The following is a 22371-nucleotide window of genomic DNA, read 5'->3' on the forward strand; positions in this document are numbered from 1 at the left end:
CATTTGCTGTGTGTGTTTTGCTGAGTTGGCCTGCAGCTGCTGCTTCTGCCTAAAAGAGAACAAGAACTGGACCTTGCTGTATCTCCTGTTAGTGAAGTTTCTCAAAGGACTTGAAGTAGAGCTTGCCTCCTGTTGTAAGTCTCAGGGATACCAAATATTTGAGCTTCTTTATCTTCCTATAGCACTGAGAACTGTGTATTTTGTGCTGCAGCAGCACTGTGCTGGACTGTAACCTGACAACACCACACAGAGCTATGCCCCATATCGCACAGCAATGCTGGTCTCACCGATGCCACCACCGGACACCGTCACTGAGCTGCTGCTTGCACTGTGACCTGTGGGCCACCACTCCACATCGCCTTGCTCACACTGCAGCTTTGGCATTCACGACGACGACGCTCCACGCTGATACCAATGCCGTTGCCTGCACAATGGCCTGTGGACACCGTTCGTGAGGTACACAACGCACTGTCCAGTTCCGCACCGCAGCCCTGGTCCACCAAAGCCAGCGCCATCGTCTCCAGTGTCGTCAACAGATGCCCCTGTCTGCATTGCGACCCATGGGCGCCACACGGAGCAACCCCGTGCTGTACCACCACCTTGGGCCTACCGACAACAGTGGTTCAGCAACGACAATGACCCTGCCTGCACTGTGACCTGGAGACACCGCATGTCGCATCACCCCGCTTCACCTCGCAGCCCTGGTCTCACTGACGATGCAGGACGCCATCACTGAGCCGCTGCCTGCACCGGGACCTGTGGGCACCGTATCTCCCATCATCCAGCTTCGTACTCCAGCCCGATGCCATCCACGCCAGCGCTCCTGACTTTGTCGTCAGCCGGAGTTTGATCTGCAACGCGTGTGACTTCAAGGGCTTGACGACCCCTTCACCGAGCTCCCGAACCGACACCTGCGACGCCAGCAACACCGCACTCCGGATCTCATTGCGAGGATCACAACGCCCTATATTTCCAAGGTACTGTTTGCGGATCTTCCCAACACCATAGCTGGCCCGCGAAGCAGGGGTCGGCCTGAACTATTGGATTTGTTGGTCACGATGCCGTGATAGCCCCAGACGGAGCTATCGACTTCAAGGATCTGTATTTTTACATTAATTCTTGCACAATTCATATCTTTATAACTGTATGTTGGATCTTTCTCGTTTTGGTCTTGTTTTACACAGATAAACAGTGACTACTTTTCTAAAACTGGTGTGGAGTGGTTTTGTTGTGTTTTCACTGTATTTCTGTGTGTTATGTGCAAATGCTTTACACTTCGCTTCCAAGATAAGCCTGACTGCTTGTGCCAGGCTACCAAGGGGGTGAGAAGGGGTTATCTGACCTGGGTATGTCCCTTGTCCTGACTAGAGTGAGGGACCCTACTTGGGCAGGGTGCCAACTAAATACCAACTAGAGACCCAATTTCTAACACTGTGCATGCCCCACATACATTTTCCCACAAATACAGGTGGTTGTGTGCACACGGAATGTCTAATGGTTGTGATCCTATACTTCCAAGTTTCAACACAATTCTTATAGTTTGATTGTTTTTTTTCTGTGTACTTGGAACAACAGAAGCTCCCACTTTTTAGGAAGCTTTTGGCTGAATAGAAAGCCAGGTTTGCAGCTCACCATTCTCCATGTATCCAAATGTGTCACGTGTTCTTGAAAATCCTATTCCTTTTTCATGTAATGCCAATGCTGGCTTAGTATTTTTAAGATCTGATTAGATTCTGCTAAATACTTTTTAATGAAGCTAGCTTATTATGTTTGATCGTACCTATTCATAGATTTATACAAAAGCTCATTGTGTTTCCTCCATTGTGTCTTATTAATTGCTTATTCTATATTCCTATTCAAAGAAAATGACTGTGTAAATCTATTACAGATGGTTTGTTTTTCTTCCTCGAAGACAAATTCTTGACTGCACAGTCTTTTTGCCAGCAGTTCACTGAATTAAATGTTTCTGATCTGATGTTGCAAATGGCTTGATTTAGAGTGACAAACACTATTAGTGGAGGAACGTTTCCTTTATAATATGTCATAAATGTAAATGAAATATGCTGTCACTCATTGAGTTATGTATTTTTATATTTTTCTCACCATTAATTTTCTAAATAATTCTGAGTGAATCCACAATTGAAATCATGTATTTGTATGCCAAAGCTTTGGAATCAATTGCTTTTAAAATGCCCTGAAGAAGCGCAATGCAGAACATGTTGGCATATCTAATGACAACTACATTGTGTTACTATATGCAATAGCAAATTTATGTTTGACAGTGCAATGATAAATGAAATGATTTTTTATGAGAACTGGAGAAAATGCAGTTAGTTCTCTGCACTGGCAAGCTCAGAATTAAAGACAGTGTTCGGAAGGTTTTCAAACTTCCTCTATGGTTGCTTAGGCTGGAATAAGGTCAGAACTTTCCTCCAAGTTGTGACAGTTTTTCTAAACTTCTATGTAGGTGTTTTTTCAATTGGTGTTTAACTGCTTGCTTATTTAGTTCACATTTTAATGTTTATTATTTTGAAGGTAGAATTGTAAACATTTTTTAATAGTGTATTCGTATTAGTTTTTGTAGAATTTTTTACATTAGTATTTTTGAATTTTGGATATTTTACTTTTTAATCTGTTATTATTTGGTATAATTTTTAAGATTGTATTTAAATTTATTTTAATGATACATTTTTATCTCATTTTTTATTTTTTGGGAATAATTTGAATTTTAGTAATGCACTTTGTAAATATGATAGACTTAATAATTGCACTGCATAATTTTACAGTATCTTTCTTATGTGTATATTTTTATTACATATGTTCTAAAAATAATTTAATTTACTTATACTTTGGATTATTATACTTTTATTTCTTTGTTTAATTTATTTTAAGGATTTTGGGCCTGATCACGAGCCTGGCAGGTGGGATACTCCATCACAAATGTGACGGAAATCCTGTGTTCCATTATATCCTATGATGGAGTATCCTACCCGCCAAGATCATAATCAGGCCCTATATTTCCCTTCATTTTCTTAAATTATTGAATGTATTTCTACACTTTTATATTCTATATACATACATCTTTTTAATTGTCATTTATTAAAAGTTATTATAATGTTAAATACTTTAAATACATAGGCTTACCAATGAAATATTTTTCATCCACTATATTTTTGCACTCAATATTTTTGTACTTCACATTATAAGTATAAATTAGATATTTCTGACCACAATATTTTTGATGTGATATTTTTGTATCTCTATATTGTTGACCTAATGTCACAGAAGCAGCACACACCAGGGTACACCAACGAATGGCTACAGAACCAATTAACTGCAGCCAGATCAACAGTAGGTAAGATGGAGACTGACAGCTGGGCAGTGGAGAGCAAGTAACTTACCTTCGGTAACACTCTTTCTGGTGAATACTCTATTTAACCACAGATGACTCAACTAGTGAATCTACTTACAAAACAGCGAAGAAGGGTACCATCTGAAGACAGCATGAACCTGCTCAATCCAAGTGGGGTAGCTGCATGACTATTGAGGCTGGCAGGAATCTAGCAAATTTATACTGGGAGCTGAAAGTCGACTCTTGCCCTACTGCAGCCAAGAGAACAGGTGAGAGACTGACAATAATAAAGTCCTAAGAGAATAAAAACTAAAGAGGTGGAGCTATACACCTGAACTATTTTCTAGACGTGAAACATCCTAGAATATGAGAGAGGCAGAAGTGTAGTAGAGATGGGGGAGGGGAGTGCTAGCCTTCCTAGCTACATTAGTCTCTCACCAACATGTTGTATATTTGTGTCAATGTGTAGTACTGCGTCTTATCATATATCAAAATATTTTTCTTTCCTCTAAGACACGCACTGGGTTGGACAATCATATTATTGCACTGCTGGATATCTGTTGATCTCTCTGCCTGTTGAACCCCAAAACTAACCTCAATGAAAATCCTATGACTGCTCGGTAATTCCACCACTGACAGTCAAATATTTAACGAGTTTTATTTGGCCCAGTTTGCAAAGCCGTCGCAGGACATACGCAGGACAGTAGAGGCAAACAACACAGTGGCCACCGAAACAGGTGTGACATATGGCCTGCTCTATTTCAAATGTCAGTTATTAGGAGGGTCAATGGTGTTCTCTACAGCAAAACTCTCTTCACCTAAACATAGCAACACACTGTTCAAATTAAAAGACAATAAAAGATGGTCACCAACATTTTCTGATCAAAATTAAAAGAAAAACCGAGATCCATACTTCAATGGAAAAGTGAGTTAATAAACCGGCTATGTATAGCTTCCAAAATAACATTTACAAATTCAGAAAACACAACTTCTTAGACAACAATTTTCATGTTAAATACTATAAGCTATTGTGTCATATTATATATGAATATTAATGCATTGCTAATCCAAGCATTCATGCATTATTAATTTTAATATTCTAAAACCATTTGCTTGAACTCACCTTCCTGGATCGGCAGGTCCATGGGGTTGCCAGTGGGGGAATGCAGAATCTTTTGGTAGTTTTGTGCACTTTGATCAAATAACTGAACAAGAAGAGTGCAGGATTTCTCGTATTCACAGCGGCTTACAGTACAAAGTTGTTCAAGCTGCTGAAATACAGTCGCCGTATCGTCAAGCGGATCGTCCAAGCCATCTCTGAAATGCATGTAAATAGGCTTCTTAAAAAAATTAAATAGTTTTAGTGTGATTTCTATTACAATACGTTACTTATAGGAACACTTTACACCAAGAGCCCTGCCATATTCCTGCCAGCCCTCAAGGATATCCTCTATATATTTGACATTCTCATACTCGGGAGCCTGAGCAGAATCAGTGGCATAACAAAAGCCCCCCGCAATCCCGCGGTGCGGGGGTTGGGGGGTGACTTCCATGGGGCCCCCTCAGCAAAAGTAGCAGGTGGTAGGCTAAGGGAGTGGGGCCCCCTCCATGTACTTTACTCAAGTTTCATAATACCACTGAGCAGAATTATTATTATTAACTAGAAATGAGAATCCTCTGCATCTACGTACAACCATCCATTTCAGGGGAATTTCACGTGGAAATCCAAAATTTTAATTGCCAGGGAAGCATTATGCTAATCAGTGATTGGGAATTCATTCACCATGATAAGGGCTGCTTTAACGATGTACCTTTCTACAAATTATGGTATTGGTGTGACTTGGGCACAGGGCCAACTTTTAATTATAGCTAACGGTTAGATCTTCTACTCCCCTATTATTGCTTGCAACTCATGTGAACAAGTTGCCATCTCTGTTGGTTAACATATATTACACTTTGAAATGGATATTTAGCTATTGATAATTTTCATGGCTCGCTCGATTTACAAGTCAGTTTTTCTTTTTTTTTTATACTTCCACAGTGCTGCACAGAGCAAGTAGCACTTTTGAAAGCTAAGTAAATATAGAGAAAGTATAAACAAACAAATACATTTACAGATTGTAGACACAATACATCAGTTAGAAATCTATCACAGAGTTTTAACTCAGCTTGCAAAACCGATTTGAACAACTGAGTTTTTGATGAGTTTTAGAATTGCCCAACACCTTGATTTTTTAAAAACTTCTACTAAGAGGCCAGTCCACGAATATAAGCTCCAAATGTACCAAGTTCTTTCTCTCAACCTGCAAAGCTCAAAGTAAAAGGACTCAAAATAGCTCCTCGCTCACCCCCACCATGGTGACTAAGATGCAGTTGTTTGATCTCTTTACTTTACCTGTCATGTTTGCTCTCAATGTAAAAATAAGACTCCTGGATTCGGGTGTCAGCACCATCAGGTTGCGGGGAACTGAGTCTAATTGCACACCGTGTGACAACTGCCAGCCTAACCCTTACGTCCAGCTAACACTACCAGTGCCTGAAAGTGGCAGTAATTTGTGGCATACGTGCAATATTCTGATTCCTCAGGAAAATCATGGTCTGACAGATCTCATCCTTTTCTTTCATTTACATTCAACTCACACATGCTAAGACAAACAGAAGCAAGATTTGCTCCAATACATTTTATTGAATCAACTGTGTTCTAGATAAAATGGCATGTACTGCAATGAATAGGATGCTAAAGCATAATAATAGCAATACGGTGACAAGGAAAGTGAAAAAAGAAAAGTCCCAACATAGTGTCAGAATGATAAGGATTAGAATTCCTACCTAAGCTACTAAGGTACTACTAGAGCACAGCAGTGTTAGCCCTAATCCACTCTTCAGGGTCTCTAAGAAGACACCATTCCCCATTCCTGAATAAGGTAGTAGCAAAGAGGGCTGTTGGTCTACTTAGAGTCCTTTGCCATGTAGGCAGAAAAGATATTAAGTCTCAACAGACAGCTACGGTGAAGCGACAGCATGCAGTGGCAATTCTTCTGGCTGGAACTCTCCCTCTAACGTATAGGGGCAGAGGGATGTTTTATACTAGAACAGCTGGTGTTCTGAGAAAACTGCCCTAATGTAATAATACGTATGTCTCTCATGAAGTGTCAAGGATTGTGGTGTTACACTTTGTACTGACAACAATATTAGGTACAGCCTTGAGAAGAGTAAAGAACAAAAATGCGCTACTAAGAAGAATGAAAACAGGTGCTAGGCTGAAAACTGTAAGAGATAGAAGAAATAAAACATCACTGCAGAATGAAGCTTCTGCTCAGGAATTTAAATGAATAAAATCAATTGTTATTAGGCTAAAGGACACAACTGGCAGGCCTATGGGTAAAACAATATGCGCATAGAAGCTCACTAACAACACCCTCCCCTTGTCGGTTCAAAGTGTAGGGGAAAACCCAATTAATACTCTATTAAAAATAAACAAAAATATGTGAAAGGCCAAATTATAACAATCAATTCAAAACAGAACCTTTTTCTTATCAAAGCCAAATATCATATTTAAAAGTCACTGTCATTTTAAAAAGTGCCAATTAAATCCAGGACAATAGAATCAAGAAAAGATCCCACTTTGGCAGATGTTAATGTAACCAAATCAGTGAAAAGGAAAACCAAAGAGCACCCGTGCTCCAAGACCTCAGCAGCATTCCGTGTAGTGACAGGTGTTAAAGCACCCAGAGACACTTGATCCACAACGAGCAAGTCATAGGAGGCTTCTTGTAGCAAATGCACCCGCAACGTGGATGTCTGGTAATGAACAGTCATCGAGAACATCAACAGATCAGCGTCCAGTGAAAGTAAGCGCCACGTAGAAAGACAGTTGTAGTGCACTTCCAAAGAGGCACCAAAGGGAATGAAAAACGGGCTGCACATAGTCTACTCCAGTCCCTCAAGGTGTGGTGCTCCGAAATACTGCATCATGCGTTCACAAAACAGTTGCGCGGGTGGAAGCGCCATCAGTCCTCCTTGTTAAGATGGGGCAGCCATTATGAATGAAAAATACAAAAGCAAAATACCACCAATTAAGGCCAAAGTAATTGGGAATCCCCCAAAAATGGCCAAAAATATTGGCCCTCATTTTGACATTGACAGTAAAAACCGCCTACCGCTGCGGCGACGGCTGCCAAAAGACCGTCGCTGCGGCTACCAGACATCTGCCGTATTATGACCACAGCCAGATTTCCGCCACAAGGATGGTGGAAATCTGGCTGTGGCCATGCCGGCGGATGGCGGTAAGGTGGCGCTGCTGCCACTAGCAGCGCCACACCAGTAGTCCGGTGCCAGCTGTGTTATGACCAATAATACGGCCTGGCGGTGTTCTGCTGGCAGGCGCTGCTGGTGGCAGCAGCGTCCCGTCCCGTCTCCTGCCGGAGGACCCCCTGAGCACAGGTAAGTTGGGTCTCCGACAGGGGAGGGGGTAGGGGGTGTTTTGTGTGTGTGTTAGTGTGAATGTTTGTGTGCGTGGATGTGGGTGTGTGTTGCGTGTTGAATGCGTGTGTGCTTGTACGGCGGTGTTAGTACATTTATGTTTTGTTATGTGAATGCGTGTCTGCGTGTATGTTTGAAAGTGTGTGCGGATGTGTGTGTGAATGGATATATGCATCCGTGGAAGCATGTAGGAGTGTGTGTATGTGTGTGTGAAGGGGGCGTAAATGTATGGGGGTAAGGGGAGGTTTTGGAGAGGTGAAGGGGTGGGGGAGAGCCCTATCAGTGACAGGGAAGGAATTCTTGTCACTGATATGGCCTACCGCCATGGTTTTCATGGTGTTACGAACGGAACTGAAACCATGGGGGTATGCGTGGTCATAATCTCGCAGGTGGAAAAGTGATGGCCGCCAGGCTGGAGATGGATATCTCCAGCCCGCAGCTGTTACCGATGTGGCGGTCGGAGTGGTACATTAGCGGGTTGGCTGAAGCCAACCCGCCAATGTCATAATATGGCACTACATAACGCCAGCCTGTTGGAGGTACTTACCGCCATACTAACGCCGGGGTCGTATTGACCCCCATAGAGTGTATGGCTGAAGGTATTATGAGATGAAAAGGTGCTGACAAACCCAGAACCAACAGCCTTAAAGAAATGTACAATCCCAGCAGTATTGGACGCATTAAATATTGGTCCTACGAGCTCACCAAAGTGTCTCGGAATGTTTGCATTTAAAAGGGACTGTATTTCCACGGATGACCTTGCTACTTGGAGCGTGCGTAGGTCTCGCGGGGAGATGTCAGCGCAACATTCTTCTGAAACAAAAGAGCTTTTAGTCTGCTCAGATGTCAAAATTTACATTGGAAGTAGCAATTTGAGCCCAGATGACTGCTACTTTCATCTGTTGTGTAGGGGGAAAAAGGACATTACTGCAACAAGTTACAATTTGAGAGACCAAAACTACGTAGGCAATTCCAGCTCGCATTCCACAGCAGCTCCCGCTCTTTAGAAGTACATAACTTTCATTTCAGAGTACCTGGAACACTGGTCAAATCAAGAGGACAGGGACTCCCCTTAGATAACAGGCCAAGTTCCCTGCGAAGCGTTACAAGCTCAGTGCAAGGAATGCTGTTTACAAACCATCGAATGGCTGACAGAAGTCTTGCATTCACTGCCGCTAAGAAAGACCTCTTTCATGGCACTGAAACATTTGTATAAAAAGGGTAGCTCCCAACCCTCATGAATGTAACTATCTTCCAGCCTTTCATATCTGCCTACAGGAATATGTTTCAAGCAGGATGTGAACTGAAGTGTTGAAATAGGCAGATTGATACCCCATGAATTAGCCAAACTGCAGAATGTATTTCCGCCACAATAAAAGGCAACTTTTCCAAATTTTCGATGTTCAAAATAATATAAGTTGCTTATTTCTTAGCCATTTTTGCTGTTATGTCAAATTGAGTGCGGCAAACAGGTCCTTGGCCCTTACATAATGCCACGGCATGCGACTAATTTTTTATGTCTGTAGTATCCAAAGTAACTGCATAATAGATCCATACGTACCAATAAAGACTTGCAAATCATTAAAAACAGTTTGCGCTTTAGCTGATCATTGTTGCCAGACCCACAGAAATCTGGAGCATGAGTCAACAGCGAATAAAATGTATTTGTATGCACCATCCGGTGTCAGGGGACCATAATGGTCCAGTTACATACGCTGTAGTGGTTTATTTGAAATTAGAAGGGGTGTATGTGGTGAGCGTTTAACGGTGGACCCTTCTAATTGCTAACAGATGTCACAGCAAAGGATGTATTGTTTTGTCTGTTTGTAAAGACCTGGCTGCCAATAGCAATTTTATAGTAAATAAGTAGTCACAGCCACACCTGTATGGGCAGAAGCAACTCCCTCATGTGCCGCTTTTATCAGGTAAGATCTTTGATCTTGGCTGGGGACCACATGATCACCCACCCCTGGTATTGTTACCAAGGCAGTATTGAGGCTAGTCATGCAGGAGGAATATTTGGCAGGATATGTCTTTAGTAAAAGCTTGCCGGCAGCCAAAGCTTTAACAGCCTCAAGTGTTTCATCATCCAGCCTCGTTAGTAAACGAGTTACTGAAGGAACAGAAACCGTAGGTACTGCTGACTTGGCTACTTGATCAGCCAAGGCATTGCCGGTAAAGTGTACTCCTATACGTTAATATCCCACTGTACAAAATACATGCACATTAGGTAGCGTTTGCTTCAGATAAGCTACTTTCCGCCCACAGTAACCTGTGCTTGATGGTGTTGCCTTTTGAATCTCTGTACCCATTTTGACTCCAAAAATGCAGATATTCATTGAAGGACTGGACACAGTAGTATGAATCACAGACTAACAGCGTTAGCTGTTCTGGGTCACTGTGTTCCAGTCCAAGACCAGAGCCTTAAGCTCTGCTAGTTGGGCAGTGCAGTCCCCTAAGGTCTGTGTGTAAGTGCTCTGTGGATGGATTCACCATCTTTCATGAAGCCACGCACAACCACACAAGGGGCGGGGTATGGATGTTTTCTGCCTATGGCTGTTTGGACTGATTCATCAGTGTAAATAATTGTTTGATATTGATCAACTGGCAACATGTTTGCTGGTATTGGGTATTCCATTTCTTATTGAAGGAATTCAAGAGTTTGTAATTCTGGGTCAAAAATGTAGTCAACATCAGTTGCTTCTCAGAGACGTTGCCCATTAGATCCAACGTGGATGTAATGGCTTACCATTCAGAAAGCTGGCCTATATAACAGCCTCCAGGGCTGGGATCAGGGAGAAGACAATTATGCATTTCCCCTGAGTCAAAGGTCTCTCTTTAATAACAGCCATCTGAACAACAGTCAGACTTTTTTCTGTGGGAGCAAAGTGTTGTTCAGCTGTTGAGTGCAAGTGTGGTTTGTATGCAATAGGGAGGGTATCACCCTCATTAAATGTTACATGGGTGAAACCAATGGCACCAGCAAATACTCTGATGACCAAATGTGTCTTATTGTTCCTTGTGTGTAAATGTTTTCCTGCAAGCATGTCTTGTTGCAATGCTCTGAGAAAGCGTGCATGTTCGACAGTAGTATTTGCTTGAAAAGTCTGGGCATATTAGTTCATATAGCGGTTTAATGCATTGTGCATAATCTGGAATGTAAATTCTGCCAAAGTTTAAAAAGCCCAACAAAAACGCAAGCTTTATTATGCTATTTGGTGGCTGCAACTGTGCACCTTTTTCTAGAAAGTGGGGCGCTATGCTCATGCCTTCATCTGATAACTAGAATCCCAAAAATAGGACACCGAGAAAGGCAATTTTTGTTTCTTAAAACTGAATTTGTAGCCGAGTTTGGCAAATCCCACAACAATGCAGGTCACTCGTTTCAGGTGGTGAATGAGATCATCATCTGTTAGGCAGATGTCATCAACATAGGACAACGCCTCAATGGTCAATGTCATATAAAATGGATGTTACACATGCTGAAAACAGCCCAGGACAGTTTTAATACCCATGTGGGATCCTACACATTCTGCAAGCCTAAAGCACTAAATGCTGTTAAATCCCTGCTTTCAGGAGTTATATTTTGGCAGAAGAAGGCATTGGAAATATCCAAAGTTGTTTTATATTTTTTGGGCACTATGTTGTTTATCAGTGCTGTGCTATGTGTATTTTGAATAGCAAATGTACGTGCTTGACTGTTTAAAGGTCTGTAATCTAAGACTGTGCTATATGAGTGGTCTGGTTTAGCAAAAGGAAATAGAGGATTGAAATAAAGTATTGTTAATTGGTGAGACACAGGGCTCAATAACACCCTGGTATTCTAATTGTACTAGTATTTCTCTCACAGGTGTTGTGGCTCCGGTTGGGTCCTAATTGGTTTTATGTAGTAGGGAAAATCTTTATCCCACCCAACATGATTGCGATATAGCGCAGGGGTCTGTGCCATTGTCCAATCGAATTAGTATGGCTATATTAATTCTATAGGAACTAGGGGCAAGAAAGAAGGCTTTATGATCTGTTCCCCCATACCAAGCCCCCCCCCCCCCCCCCACCGGACTTCACGGACAAATTGTGGCGGCATATTTTTATCGGTCAACAATATGTCATAAATGCCCATTAATTGTTTCCAATTTTATAATGTCATTTGTGTGCTCAATGTCTTCCTCTAAATGTATTTTAATTTTAAACACCCTATTGGGCGGGATGGGACTCGCATGTCTGCAGTCTTGACTTCTATAAATCGTCAGTTGCTTTCACCTTCAGATGCTCTAGAATATTCAGGCGAACTACTGTGACCTCTGCTACGCCAGTGCCTGTTCTTCAATAAAGCTCTCATCTTGCGTGGCATTTCGTGCAGAAATAGCTGTGACTTTTTTTTTTTATTGGGGTTTTTGTTATGGAAGTTTCTTTTTTTTAATTGAAACGTAAGCTGAGCATTGTGAATCTTTTTTTTATTTTATGTACTCTGTTTGTTGTTCCGACCGCACACCTCTCTCACTACGGTTATCCAGTGAGTCCTGAAGGGAACAAGATTGGTGTGTATCAGTATATTATTATCTATTGGAAATTTTTATAATATCCCTATTCCGTAAGTTATAATGTTTCCAGGTGGTTTCTTAATGTGGACATTCTCCCCTGTCTTCTTTACATGTTTGTTTTTTGTTATCCCCGTGTTTTTTAGAACCCTCAGCTGCGTGCTTGGTAGAATCCTTATTGGTTTTACTTCGTAATTGTAGTTTACTAGGTCTGGCTCCAAAACTATCTGACCTATACTTGAATAGGATTCGGCAATAATTTTAGGCAGCTTGTGTTCTTGATCCTGTGCAGGAACATCCCGAAACTGCATGCGCAGTGCTAGTGCTACTGCTTCCTCTTTAAGGTTATATAATACTGAGGAAACTGTAGCCAAATTGCTCATTAATTGCATTGTGAAATCAAGGTCCGGGGCAGCCCATATTCATCCTCAATTTGTTTTAACACACCCAGAAGATTGGCAAGTGTTTGTGTACTGTGTGCAGTAGTGTAGAGCATGGCAAATACTGTGTCCCAAGTGCTACAGTTATCCACTGCGGGAACCATACCAAATGGCAAGCACACTGTGAGAATTCCGAGTTTATCTTGGGGTCCGATACGGGGAAACACAGCTTCATCCAGCTCATTTATTTTTTGAGCTGACTAAAACGGAATTCCTTCACGTTTGGTGGGTACATTGGTCTAATATACCGTAGCAGGGTTAATACCTGGTGTGACTGTGAGAGGTTGCACCGGAGCAGCCCGTGCTGGGTTAGAATTTTATGTTTGCATTACAAACTGTACTCATAGTCTATATATTGCTACAAGCTCAATGTATAAGAGGAGAACCTCAGCTACAGTCAAGGTGCCTGCATCAGAATGCGGTGTATATGTGGTCAATTGAGGCCAGGTAGAACAATCCTTACTCAGAGGACTTTGCATAAAATGTAGTGTTGCATGGGGTAGGGCTCCTTCAAGCCAGTTCTGGTGGTCTTGAAAAGAAAGAGGTATCTCTATGTATGCATATGCTCTGTATTGTGCAGGTGCATTAGCATGTGTGTAATGATGAAATGTATTAAGTGTTCTATCAACTGCTGGAACATTTACCCAAAAGTAGAACATTTCTGTTCAGTAAACTGGAAGAGCCACAGCCACAAATGTAACAGCACCCCCCTGAGCTGTAAGGCCATTATTTAATCAATAATTAGTGAGGGGGCCCTCATATTTACTGCAATTACCACCTACTGCAGGTTTGCCATAGTAACTGTAGTGGTTCAGAGATAAGAACACTAATCCTTTTAAAGATCAAGCTTGAGCAACCTTCAGTCTAAAATAGCTGCTACCTATCTAGCTGAGGAGGAAATCCTCAATACCACGGACGTCTCCGTATATAGTATTAGGGTGCCCTTAGCACGTAGAGAGATAGATACACTCAGGGAGATCTGTAATTCAGTGCCAGTCCAAATGTTGGTGTTGCCATGTCATGTTGGCTCACATTGGACCAATGAGACTGCTGTATTTGGGCAGAAGCACCACCAGGTTGCAGGGAACCGAGTCCAATTCCATTGTGACAACTGTTGGCCAAACCATTCCTGCCAGCTAGCAGTACCTCACCAGTACCTGAAAGTGGCAGTGATTTGTGGCAACCGGGCGCATGACATTCTGATTTCTCGGTCTAACAGATCTCATCCCTTTCTCTCAGTTACATCCGACTCACAAAGGCAAAGATAAACAGAAGCAGGAATTGGTTCAATACATTTTATTGAATCAACGGCGTTCTAGATAAAATGGCATGTCCTGCTCTGATTATGATGTTGAAACATATTAATAGCAATGCAGTAACAAGGAAAGTGAACCATAAGAAAAGTCCCATCATAGGGTCAGAATGCTACGGTTTGCAATTCCTACCTATTATCTAAGGTACTACTGGAGCACAGCAGTGGTAGGCCTAATCCGCCCTTCAGGGTCCCTTGGAAGACACCATCCTCCATACCTGAATATGGTAGTAGCGAAGAGGGCTGTTGGTCTACTGAGAGTCCTTTCCAATGTAGGCAGGAAGGATGTCAAGTCTCAGCAGACAGCTGGGGTGAAGCAACAGCATGCAGTGGCAATTCTTCTGGCTGGAACTCTCCCTCTAACGTATAGTGGGAAAGAGGGATGTTTTATAATTAAAAAAACTGGTGTTCTGAGAAAACTGCCTTAACGTAAGAATATGTATGTTTCTCGTGAAGTGGCAAAGATTGTGGTGTTACACTTTGTACTGGTAACAATCTTGGGTACAGCTTTTAGCAGAGCACAAAATAGAAGGTCCTACTAAGAAGAATGAAAACAATTCCTAGGCTAAATGTGCATGAGATAAAATAAATAAAACATCAGAGCAGAATGAAGCTTCTGCTCAGGAATTAAAATGAATAAAATAAACTGTTATTAGGCAAAAGGGCACAAGCGGTAGTCCTGTGACTGAAATAACATGCCCATAAAGCTTACTAAAATAAACTAACAACAGATCCAAATGGTAAACTTGATTGACAGAGACATTGTCCCTCTGAACTCATGATGTGAGTGGGGGTGAGCGTAACTAGAATATTTCTCTCTGTTTTAACTACTTCACAATTAATTGTAATTATGCGTAACTGTGTGAGAAGCGTAATTCAACATTTAGTACTATTTTCTTAGGCCAGAGTATGCATTTTGAGCTAATGAAATAGCATTAAATGCTACAGGACACAAACAGCAGTAGCCAGCAGCCCCTCACTTGCTCATAGTTCGTAGTTTCTGTGCTCCTGAAGCTAGGCATTTGTCCTAAATTACTCTTAAATACTCAAGCTGGAGTAATCGCATAATTTCACGTCACGAGTAATGCGCAGTTGCTGAAATCAGTCCAATTACTCCTGCTTAATTAGAATTTTGCCCAGGCCTAGATGTAAGCCTGGAAACTCTGAAAGTGAGCTGTCAATAATCATGTTCTGGCCTCTTAAATGTGTGTTTATTTTTTAAGTTTTGAGAAGTCGTCAAGTAATTCCACGTAGGACTGCATGTAAATGAGGTGTGTTGCATAATTTTATTAATTGCTGCATTTAGCCCGACTCACCGTGCTAAAAATAACCTTTGCGTTTTCTCTGTATGATCCACTATTACCCTGCATTTATCTGAAAGATGGGTAGGGCTGGGGAACTCTAAATCAGGCATCTGCCTAGAGTCCCCATCTCAAATGCAAGGTCAGTTCTGACATTTTAGAAAAAAACAATTTATATGTGGAGATTGAGGACCCCCCACTTACAAAGGAAAAAAAGTAAATTACAAATCACAGAAGCCAGGGTGCCACTCACAGCAAAGGCCAAAGTGGCTGAATATGTCCTATATAAAATAGGGCATCTTGGCAGCACTGCAGTTACCTGTCAAAAATTGAGCAACATTAGTGTAAAGCCTATCACACGTCACCATGCACTTGTGGCAGGCCAGGTAAGCAGGTGGTCTCTAGCAGTGTGTAATTTGTAAAAGAATGAGTATTGGTGCCCAAAGCTCCTCTCAGAAGCCCACGGCTAGTGCAATTAAATACCAAGTGCACTAAATACCAAGGATGCGGTCTTCATTCCACCTCATGCTACTTGGATCCACTATCAGACATCCCTTTCACCATTTCTCACTCTTACAAGTTCCTTCTTTCTCCCTTTGAGACAATTTTTCCATCTTTCTCTTGCTCCATCTTCCCCCTTGTGGTTTTTTAATCTCTCTCTTGCTTAAAGTCTGATGCAGAAAAACAAGTGCCAGTCCCCAACAAGCACTGGCAAAGCCAACAGGTTCCGCCCAGGCAAAATCTATTGTCTTTTTCAATGTTTTTTGTACATGTTGCAGATGACTATAATAAAGATTTAAAATAACAGAAAGAGCTGCAAATTTGGGAAAATGGGTTTGAGTCTCGGCCTCAGCTCAACATTCTGTGAGCTTGGTCAAATCATGTAACTTCCACAATGTAATTTAAAAAAAAGTGTCTTTGTGCAATATAACTGGTGCTGCAATACTTTATGGAACTTTTATGTGCTTTTCAAAAAAGCTGCCCATACTGTGAAAAAACATGATCCATATGCTCCTAAGGTGTGCCAATGTCCTGCATGAGTAGAAGAGAAAGCCAGCAAGGGAGGGAGCCCATGACAGGAGAGAAGAAGAGTCAGGAAGTGCAGCTGTGGAGGAGGTGGCATTGGCACTGTGCTACAGATTCACTGGGATGGCAGATGGTCCATAGGGAGAAGGGAGATAGGGGCCAGAGCTGGTTCTGAGTTTCCAGTGTGTTTCCTAGACCTTTTATTCCCTGTGCCACCACATCTGCTTCATCCATTCAAATCATGACCATAGTGCGTGCCAGGTAATTTCACTTGTGACTGCTTGTTTAATAGTAACATAACCAGTAACTGGTGTTCAGTGGGTTTCCTAAATCTTTTGGCTCTTGTGCCACTGCACCTACTTGTCTATTCAAATCATGAACCTAGTGCCTGCAAAGACAATTGAGGAAACTGTTTATATCCAGGAATATATTTGTTCCGAAAAAGGCGCAGTTGTGGAACGAATACATAATTATTGTGTAGCTAAATAAAAATACAAAAGCTTTCGTCAAAAGTGGCTTTAAACTTACCCAGGTCTCCAAAACAAGTCATACTAAAATACTGGTAGTTATTACATGCACTTTCTTAACATTAAACACTTGTAATTTCTCCAAAGTATAGTTTTTTCTTTACAAAGTAGAGCACATGGCAAGTTCAAGAACAAACTCAGCCATAAAGTGTAGTTGCCACAGATGTCTTAAGTAAAGCATATGCTCTACACATCAAAATGAAAAGTAAGCATTGGTAAATAGTCTTTCCTATTAAAAGATATTATCCTGTGCTTGACAGGGAATGGGCCGTAAACAGTGTAAATTGTCAAAGATTGCCATATGTTAGGCTGACGCCGAGACTGAAATGCAATTTTGTACTTTGTTCCTAAAAAGGCAGTGTTTCACAAATTAAATGGACTCACCAAAGAAGAAGAATGATCAAAGTATTAAAGCACAGCTTCAATGGCCAAAGAATATGGATATTCTAAACAATTCAAATCATGAAATAAAAAAAACAATGGTTGTATTCTGTAAAATGCACCGCTGCACAAATGACACACAGTCACCAAACACGGTTGATCACAAAGGAAAAAGTAGGTCCATGAAGAAAAAAAAAAGGCTGATGAAGAGTTAAAAGAAAGGAGTACTTCGTCCAAGCTCCACTCATAAGATAAACACATGAACAGAAACACAACAAGAAATAGCATGCTACAACTAACAGAAATGAAAATGTCACTTACCCAGTGTACATCTGTTCGTGGCATCAGTCGCTGAGATTCACATGGTCTGCATAGCTCGCCATCTGGTGTTGGGTCGGAGTGTTACAAGTTGTTTTTCTTCGAAGAAGTGTTTTCGAGTCATTGGACCGAGTGACTCCTCCTTCTGTGCTCATTGCGCATGGGCGTCGACTCCATCTTCGATTGTTTTCCCCGCAGAGGGTGAGGTAGGAGTTGTACTATAGTAATAGTGCCCGCGCAATGAAATGTGTAAGTATGTACCTATTAAAGGTTTAAATAATATATATACAAATGTACAAAATTGAAGGTAACTTCTGAACTGCTACAGGCTTCCGGGGAGGTGGGTGGGCCCATGTGAATCTCAGCGACTGATGCCACGAACAGATGTACACTGGGTAAGTGACATTTTCAGTTCGATGGCATCTGTCGCTGTAGATACACATGGTCTGCATAGACTAGTAAGCAGTTATTTCCCCATAAGCGGTGGATTAGCCTGTAGGAGTAGAAGTTGTCTGAAATAGAGTTCTTAATGCAGCTTGACCTACTGCGGCTTGTTGTGCGGATAGCACATCTATACAGTAGTGTTTGGTGAATGTGTGAGGCGTAGACCATGTGGCTGCCTTACATATTTCATGCATTGGGATGTTTCCTAAAAAGGCCATTGAAGCACCTTTTTTCCTTGTTGAATGTGCCCTGGGAGTAATGGGCAGTTGTCTTTTTGCTTTAAGGTAGCAGATTTGGATGTATTTAACAATCCATCTGGCTATACCTTGTTTTGATATTGGGTTACCTGCATGAGGTTTTTGGAATGCAATAAATAGCTGTTTAGTCTTTCTGATGTTCTTTGTTCTGTCAATGTAGTACATTAATGCTCTTTTGACATCTAATGTATGTAGTGCTCTTTCAGCCACAGAATCTGGCTGTGGGAAAAAAACAGGTAGTTCTACCGTTTGATTTAGATGGAACGGTGAAATAACTTTTGGTAAAAAAAATTGGATTAGGTCGTAGGACGACCTTATTTTTATGTATTTGTATAAAAGGTTCCTGTGTTGTGAACGCTTGAATTTCACTTACTCTTCTCAGAGATGTAATGGCGATGAGAAAGGCAACTTTCCAGGTTAGGAATTGTATTCCGCAAGAGTGCATGGGTTCGAAAGGTGGGCCCATGAGTCTTGTTAGGACCACGTTTAGGTTCCATGAAGGAACAGGTGGTGTTCTTGGTGGTATAATTCTTTTAAGACCTTCTATGAATGCTTTGATGACTGGTATCCTATACAAGGAAGTTGAATAGGTAGTCTGCAGGTATGCAGATATTGCTGCAAGGTGTATTTTAATAGAAGAGAAGGCTAGCTTTGCTTTTTGTAAATGGAGCAAGTAATTTACTATATGTTTTGGAGTTGCGTCTAGTGGTTGTATCTGATTATGATGGCAGTAACAAACAAATCTTTTCCACTTACTTGCGTAGCAGTGTCTAGTGGATGGCCTTCTGGCCTGCTTTATGACCTCCATACACTCTTGGCTAAGTTGTAAGTGTCCGAATTCTAGGATTTCAGGAGCCAGATTGCTAGATTCAGCGATGCTGGATCTGGGTGTCTGATCTGTTGGTTGTGTTGCGTTAACAGATCTGGTTTGTTCGGCAGTTTGATGTGGGGTACTACAGAAAGATCTAGCAGTGTTGTGTACCAGGGTTGTCTTGCCCACGTTGGTGCTATTAAAATGAGTTTGAGTTTGTTTTGACTCAATTTGTTCACTAGATAAGGGAGGAGAGGGAGAGGAGGAAAAGCGAAAGCAAATATTCCTGACCAGTTCATCCATAGGGCATTGCCTTGGGATTGCTTGTGTGGGTATCTGGACGCGAAGTTTTGGCATTTTGCGTTCTCTTTTGTTGCAAATAAGTCTATTTGAGGTGTTCCCCAGAGTGTGAAGTAGGTGTTCAGAATTTGTGGGTGGATTTCCCATTCGTGGACTTGTTGGTGATCTCGAGAGAGATTGTCTGCCAGTTGATTCTGGATCCCTGGAATAAACTGTGCTATGAGGCGAATTTGATGGTGGATTGCCCACTTCCATATGTTTTGAGCTAATAAGCTTAACTGCGTTGAATGTGTTCCTCCTTGTTTGTTTAGATAATACATCGTTGTCATGTTGTCTGTTTTGACAAGGATGTATTTGTGGGTTATGATTGGTTGGAAAGCTTTTAGTGCTTGAAAAACTGCTAATAATTCTAGATGATTTATATGCAGTTTTGTTTGATGTATGTTCCATTGTCCTCTTATGTTGTGTTGATTGAGATGTGCTCCCCACCCTGTCATGGAAGCATCTGTTGTAATTACGTACTGTGGCACTGGGTCTTGGAAAGGCCGCCCTTTGTTTAAATTTATACTGTTCCACCATAGAAGCGAGAGGTAAGTTTGGCGGTCTATTAACACCAGATCTAGAAGGTGACCCTGTGCTTGAGACCACTGTGAGGCTAGGCACTGTTGTAAGGGCCTCATGTGCAGTCTTGCGTTTGGGACAATGGCTATGCATGAGGACATCATGCCTAGGAGCTGTAGTATTGTTCTTGCTTGTATTGTTTGATTTGGAGACATGTGTTGAATGACTCTGTTGAAATTGTGAATTCTTTGTGGAGTTGGCGTTGCTACTCCTTTTGTCGTGTCTATTATGGCTCCTAGATATTGCTGTACTTTGCTTGGCTGAATGTTGGATTTTGCAAAGTTGACGGTGAACCCTAGTTTGTAGAGGGTTTGTATGACTTGATTTGTGTGGTTTGAGCATTGTGTGAGCGAACTGGTTTTGATTAGCCAGTCGTCTAGATACGGGAATACATGTATTTGCTGCCTTCTGATGTGTGCAGCGACTACTGCTAGGCATTTTGTGAATACCCTTGGAGCGGTTGTTAAACCGAAAGGCAATACTTTGAATTGGTAATGTATTCCTTTGAATACAAACCTTAGATATTTTCTGTGTGATTGATGTATTGGTATATGGAAATATGCGTCTTTGAGGTCTAGGGTTGTCATGTAGTTGTGTTTTTTGAGCAATGGTAACACTTCTTGTAGTGTGACCATATGAAAGTGGTCTGATTTGATGAATGTGTTTACTACTCTGAGGTCCAGAATTGGTCTCAGTGTTTTGTCCTTTTTTGGTATCAAGAAGTACAGTGAATAAACTCCTGTGTTTATTTGTGTGCTTGGTACTAATTCTATTGCATTTGTTTGCAGTAGTGCTTGAACTTCTATCTCTAGAAGCTGTGAATGGTGTTTTGATAAATTTTGTGATTTTGGTGGTATGTCTGGAGGGAATTGCAGGAATTCTATGCAATAACCATGTTGGATAATTGCTAGGACCCATGTGTCTGTAGTTATTTCCTCCCATGCTTCGTAATATTGACCTATCCTTCCCCCCACTGGTGTTGTGTGGGGGGGGTGAGTGACGTGTGAGTCACTGCTTGTTGGTAGTGGTTTTGGGGCTTTGAAATCTTCCTCTATTCCTAGGGAATTGCCCTCCTCTATACTGGCCCCGAAAGCCTCCCCTGTACTGTCCCTGGTAGGTGGACGGTGCGGACTGTGAGGTACTGGCTTGTGTGGCCTGACCCCGAAACCCTCCTCTAAAAGGTGTTTTGCGGAAGGTGGTATAAGATCCTCTGCTCTGCGGGGAGTAGAGTGCGCCCATGGCCTTGGCAGTGTCAGTGTCCTTTTTGAGCTTTTCTATGGCTGTGTCGACCTCCGGACCGAACAGCATTTTTTCGTTTATTGGCATGTTAAGTACTGCCTGCTGAATTTCTGGCTTGAATCCAGACGTTCTGAGCCATGCGTGCCTACGGATGGTAACCGACGTATTAATGGTCCTTGCGGCTGTGTCTGCTGCATCCATAGAGGAGCGTATTTGATTGTTGGAAATGTTTTGACCCTCTTCAACAACCTGTTTTGCTCTTTTTTGTAGATCTTTTGGGAGATGTTCAATGAGATGCTGCATCTCATCCCAGTGGGCTCTGTCGTATCGCGCTAGCAGCGCTTGTGAGTTTGCGATGCGCCACTGGTTTGCTGCCTGGACAGCGACCCTCTTCCCGGCTGCATCGAACTTTCTGCTTTCTTTATCTGGGGGAGGTGCATCCCCAGAAGTGTGTGAATTTGCCCGTTTTCTGGCAGCCCCTACCACCACAGAATCTGGTGGCAGCTGAGAGGTGATGAATACAGGGTCCGTAGGAGGCGCCTTATACTTTTTGTCCACTCTAGGCGTTACTGCCCTGCTTTTGACTGGCTCCTTGAAGATCTCCTTTGCATGGCGAAGCATGCCTGGGAGCATAGGCAGGCTTTGGTAGGAGCTGTGGGTGGAGGAGAGGGTGTTAAATAAAAAGTCATCCTCTACTTGTTCAGAGTGTAGTTCCACATTATGGAACTGAGCTGCTCTAGCCACCACTTGTGAATAGGCTGTGCTGTCCTCAGGTGGTGATGGCCTAGTTGGGTATGTGTCTGGGCTGTTATCAGACACTGGTGCATCGTACAAGTCCCACGCGTCTTGATCTTGGTCGTCGTGGCTCATGGCGGTGTGAGCTGGCGAATGTGACGGGGTGTAAGTTGGTGAAGCCGGAGTTACAGGTGGAGGCGAGGGAGGAGGTGTTACCGCTCTGCTGTTTGTTGCTGAGGAGCCTCTCGTGCTACAAACTGAAGTGTTCTCTTTCTTTTGACAGGTGG

General features: G+C 42.1%; 1 protein-coding gene across 2 annotated transcripts in view; it reads right to left on the reverse strand.

The window, feature by feature from the left end:
* RANBP17 (RAN binding protein 17) overlaps positions 1-22371 on the reverse strand; it is a 1172021-nt gene that overhangs the window by 928900 nt on the left and 220750 nt on the right. For both annotated transcript variants that reach the window (XM_069199335.1, XM_069199333.1), the window contains exon 12: positions 4476-4669. In XM_069199335.1, the coding sequence (XP_069055436.1) occupies positions 4476-4669 (194 nt within the window). The remainder of the gene's footprint in view (positions 1-4475; positions 4670-22371) is intronic.

The sequence above is a fragment of the Pleurodeles waltl genome, chromosome 7 (assembly GCF_031143425.1).
Source record: "Pleurodeles waltl isolate 20211129_DDA chromosome 7, aPleWal1.hap1.20221129, whole genome shotgun sequence".
Lineage (NCBI taxonomy): Eukaryota > Metazoa > Chordata > Amphibia > Caudata > Salamandridae > Pleurodeles > Pleurodeles waltl.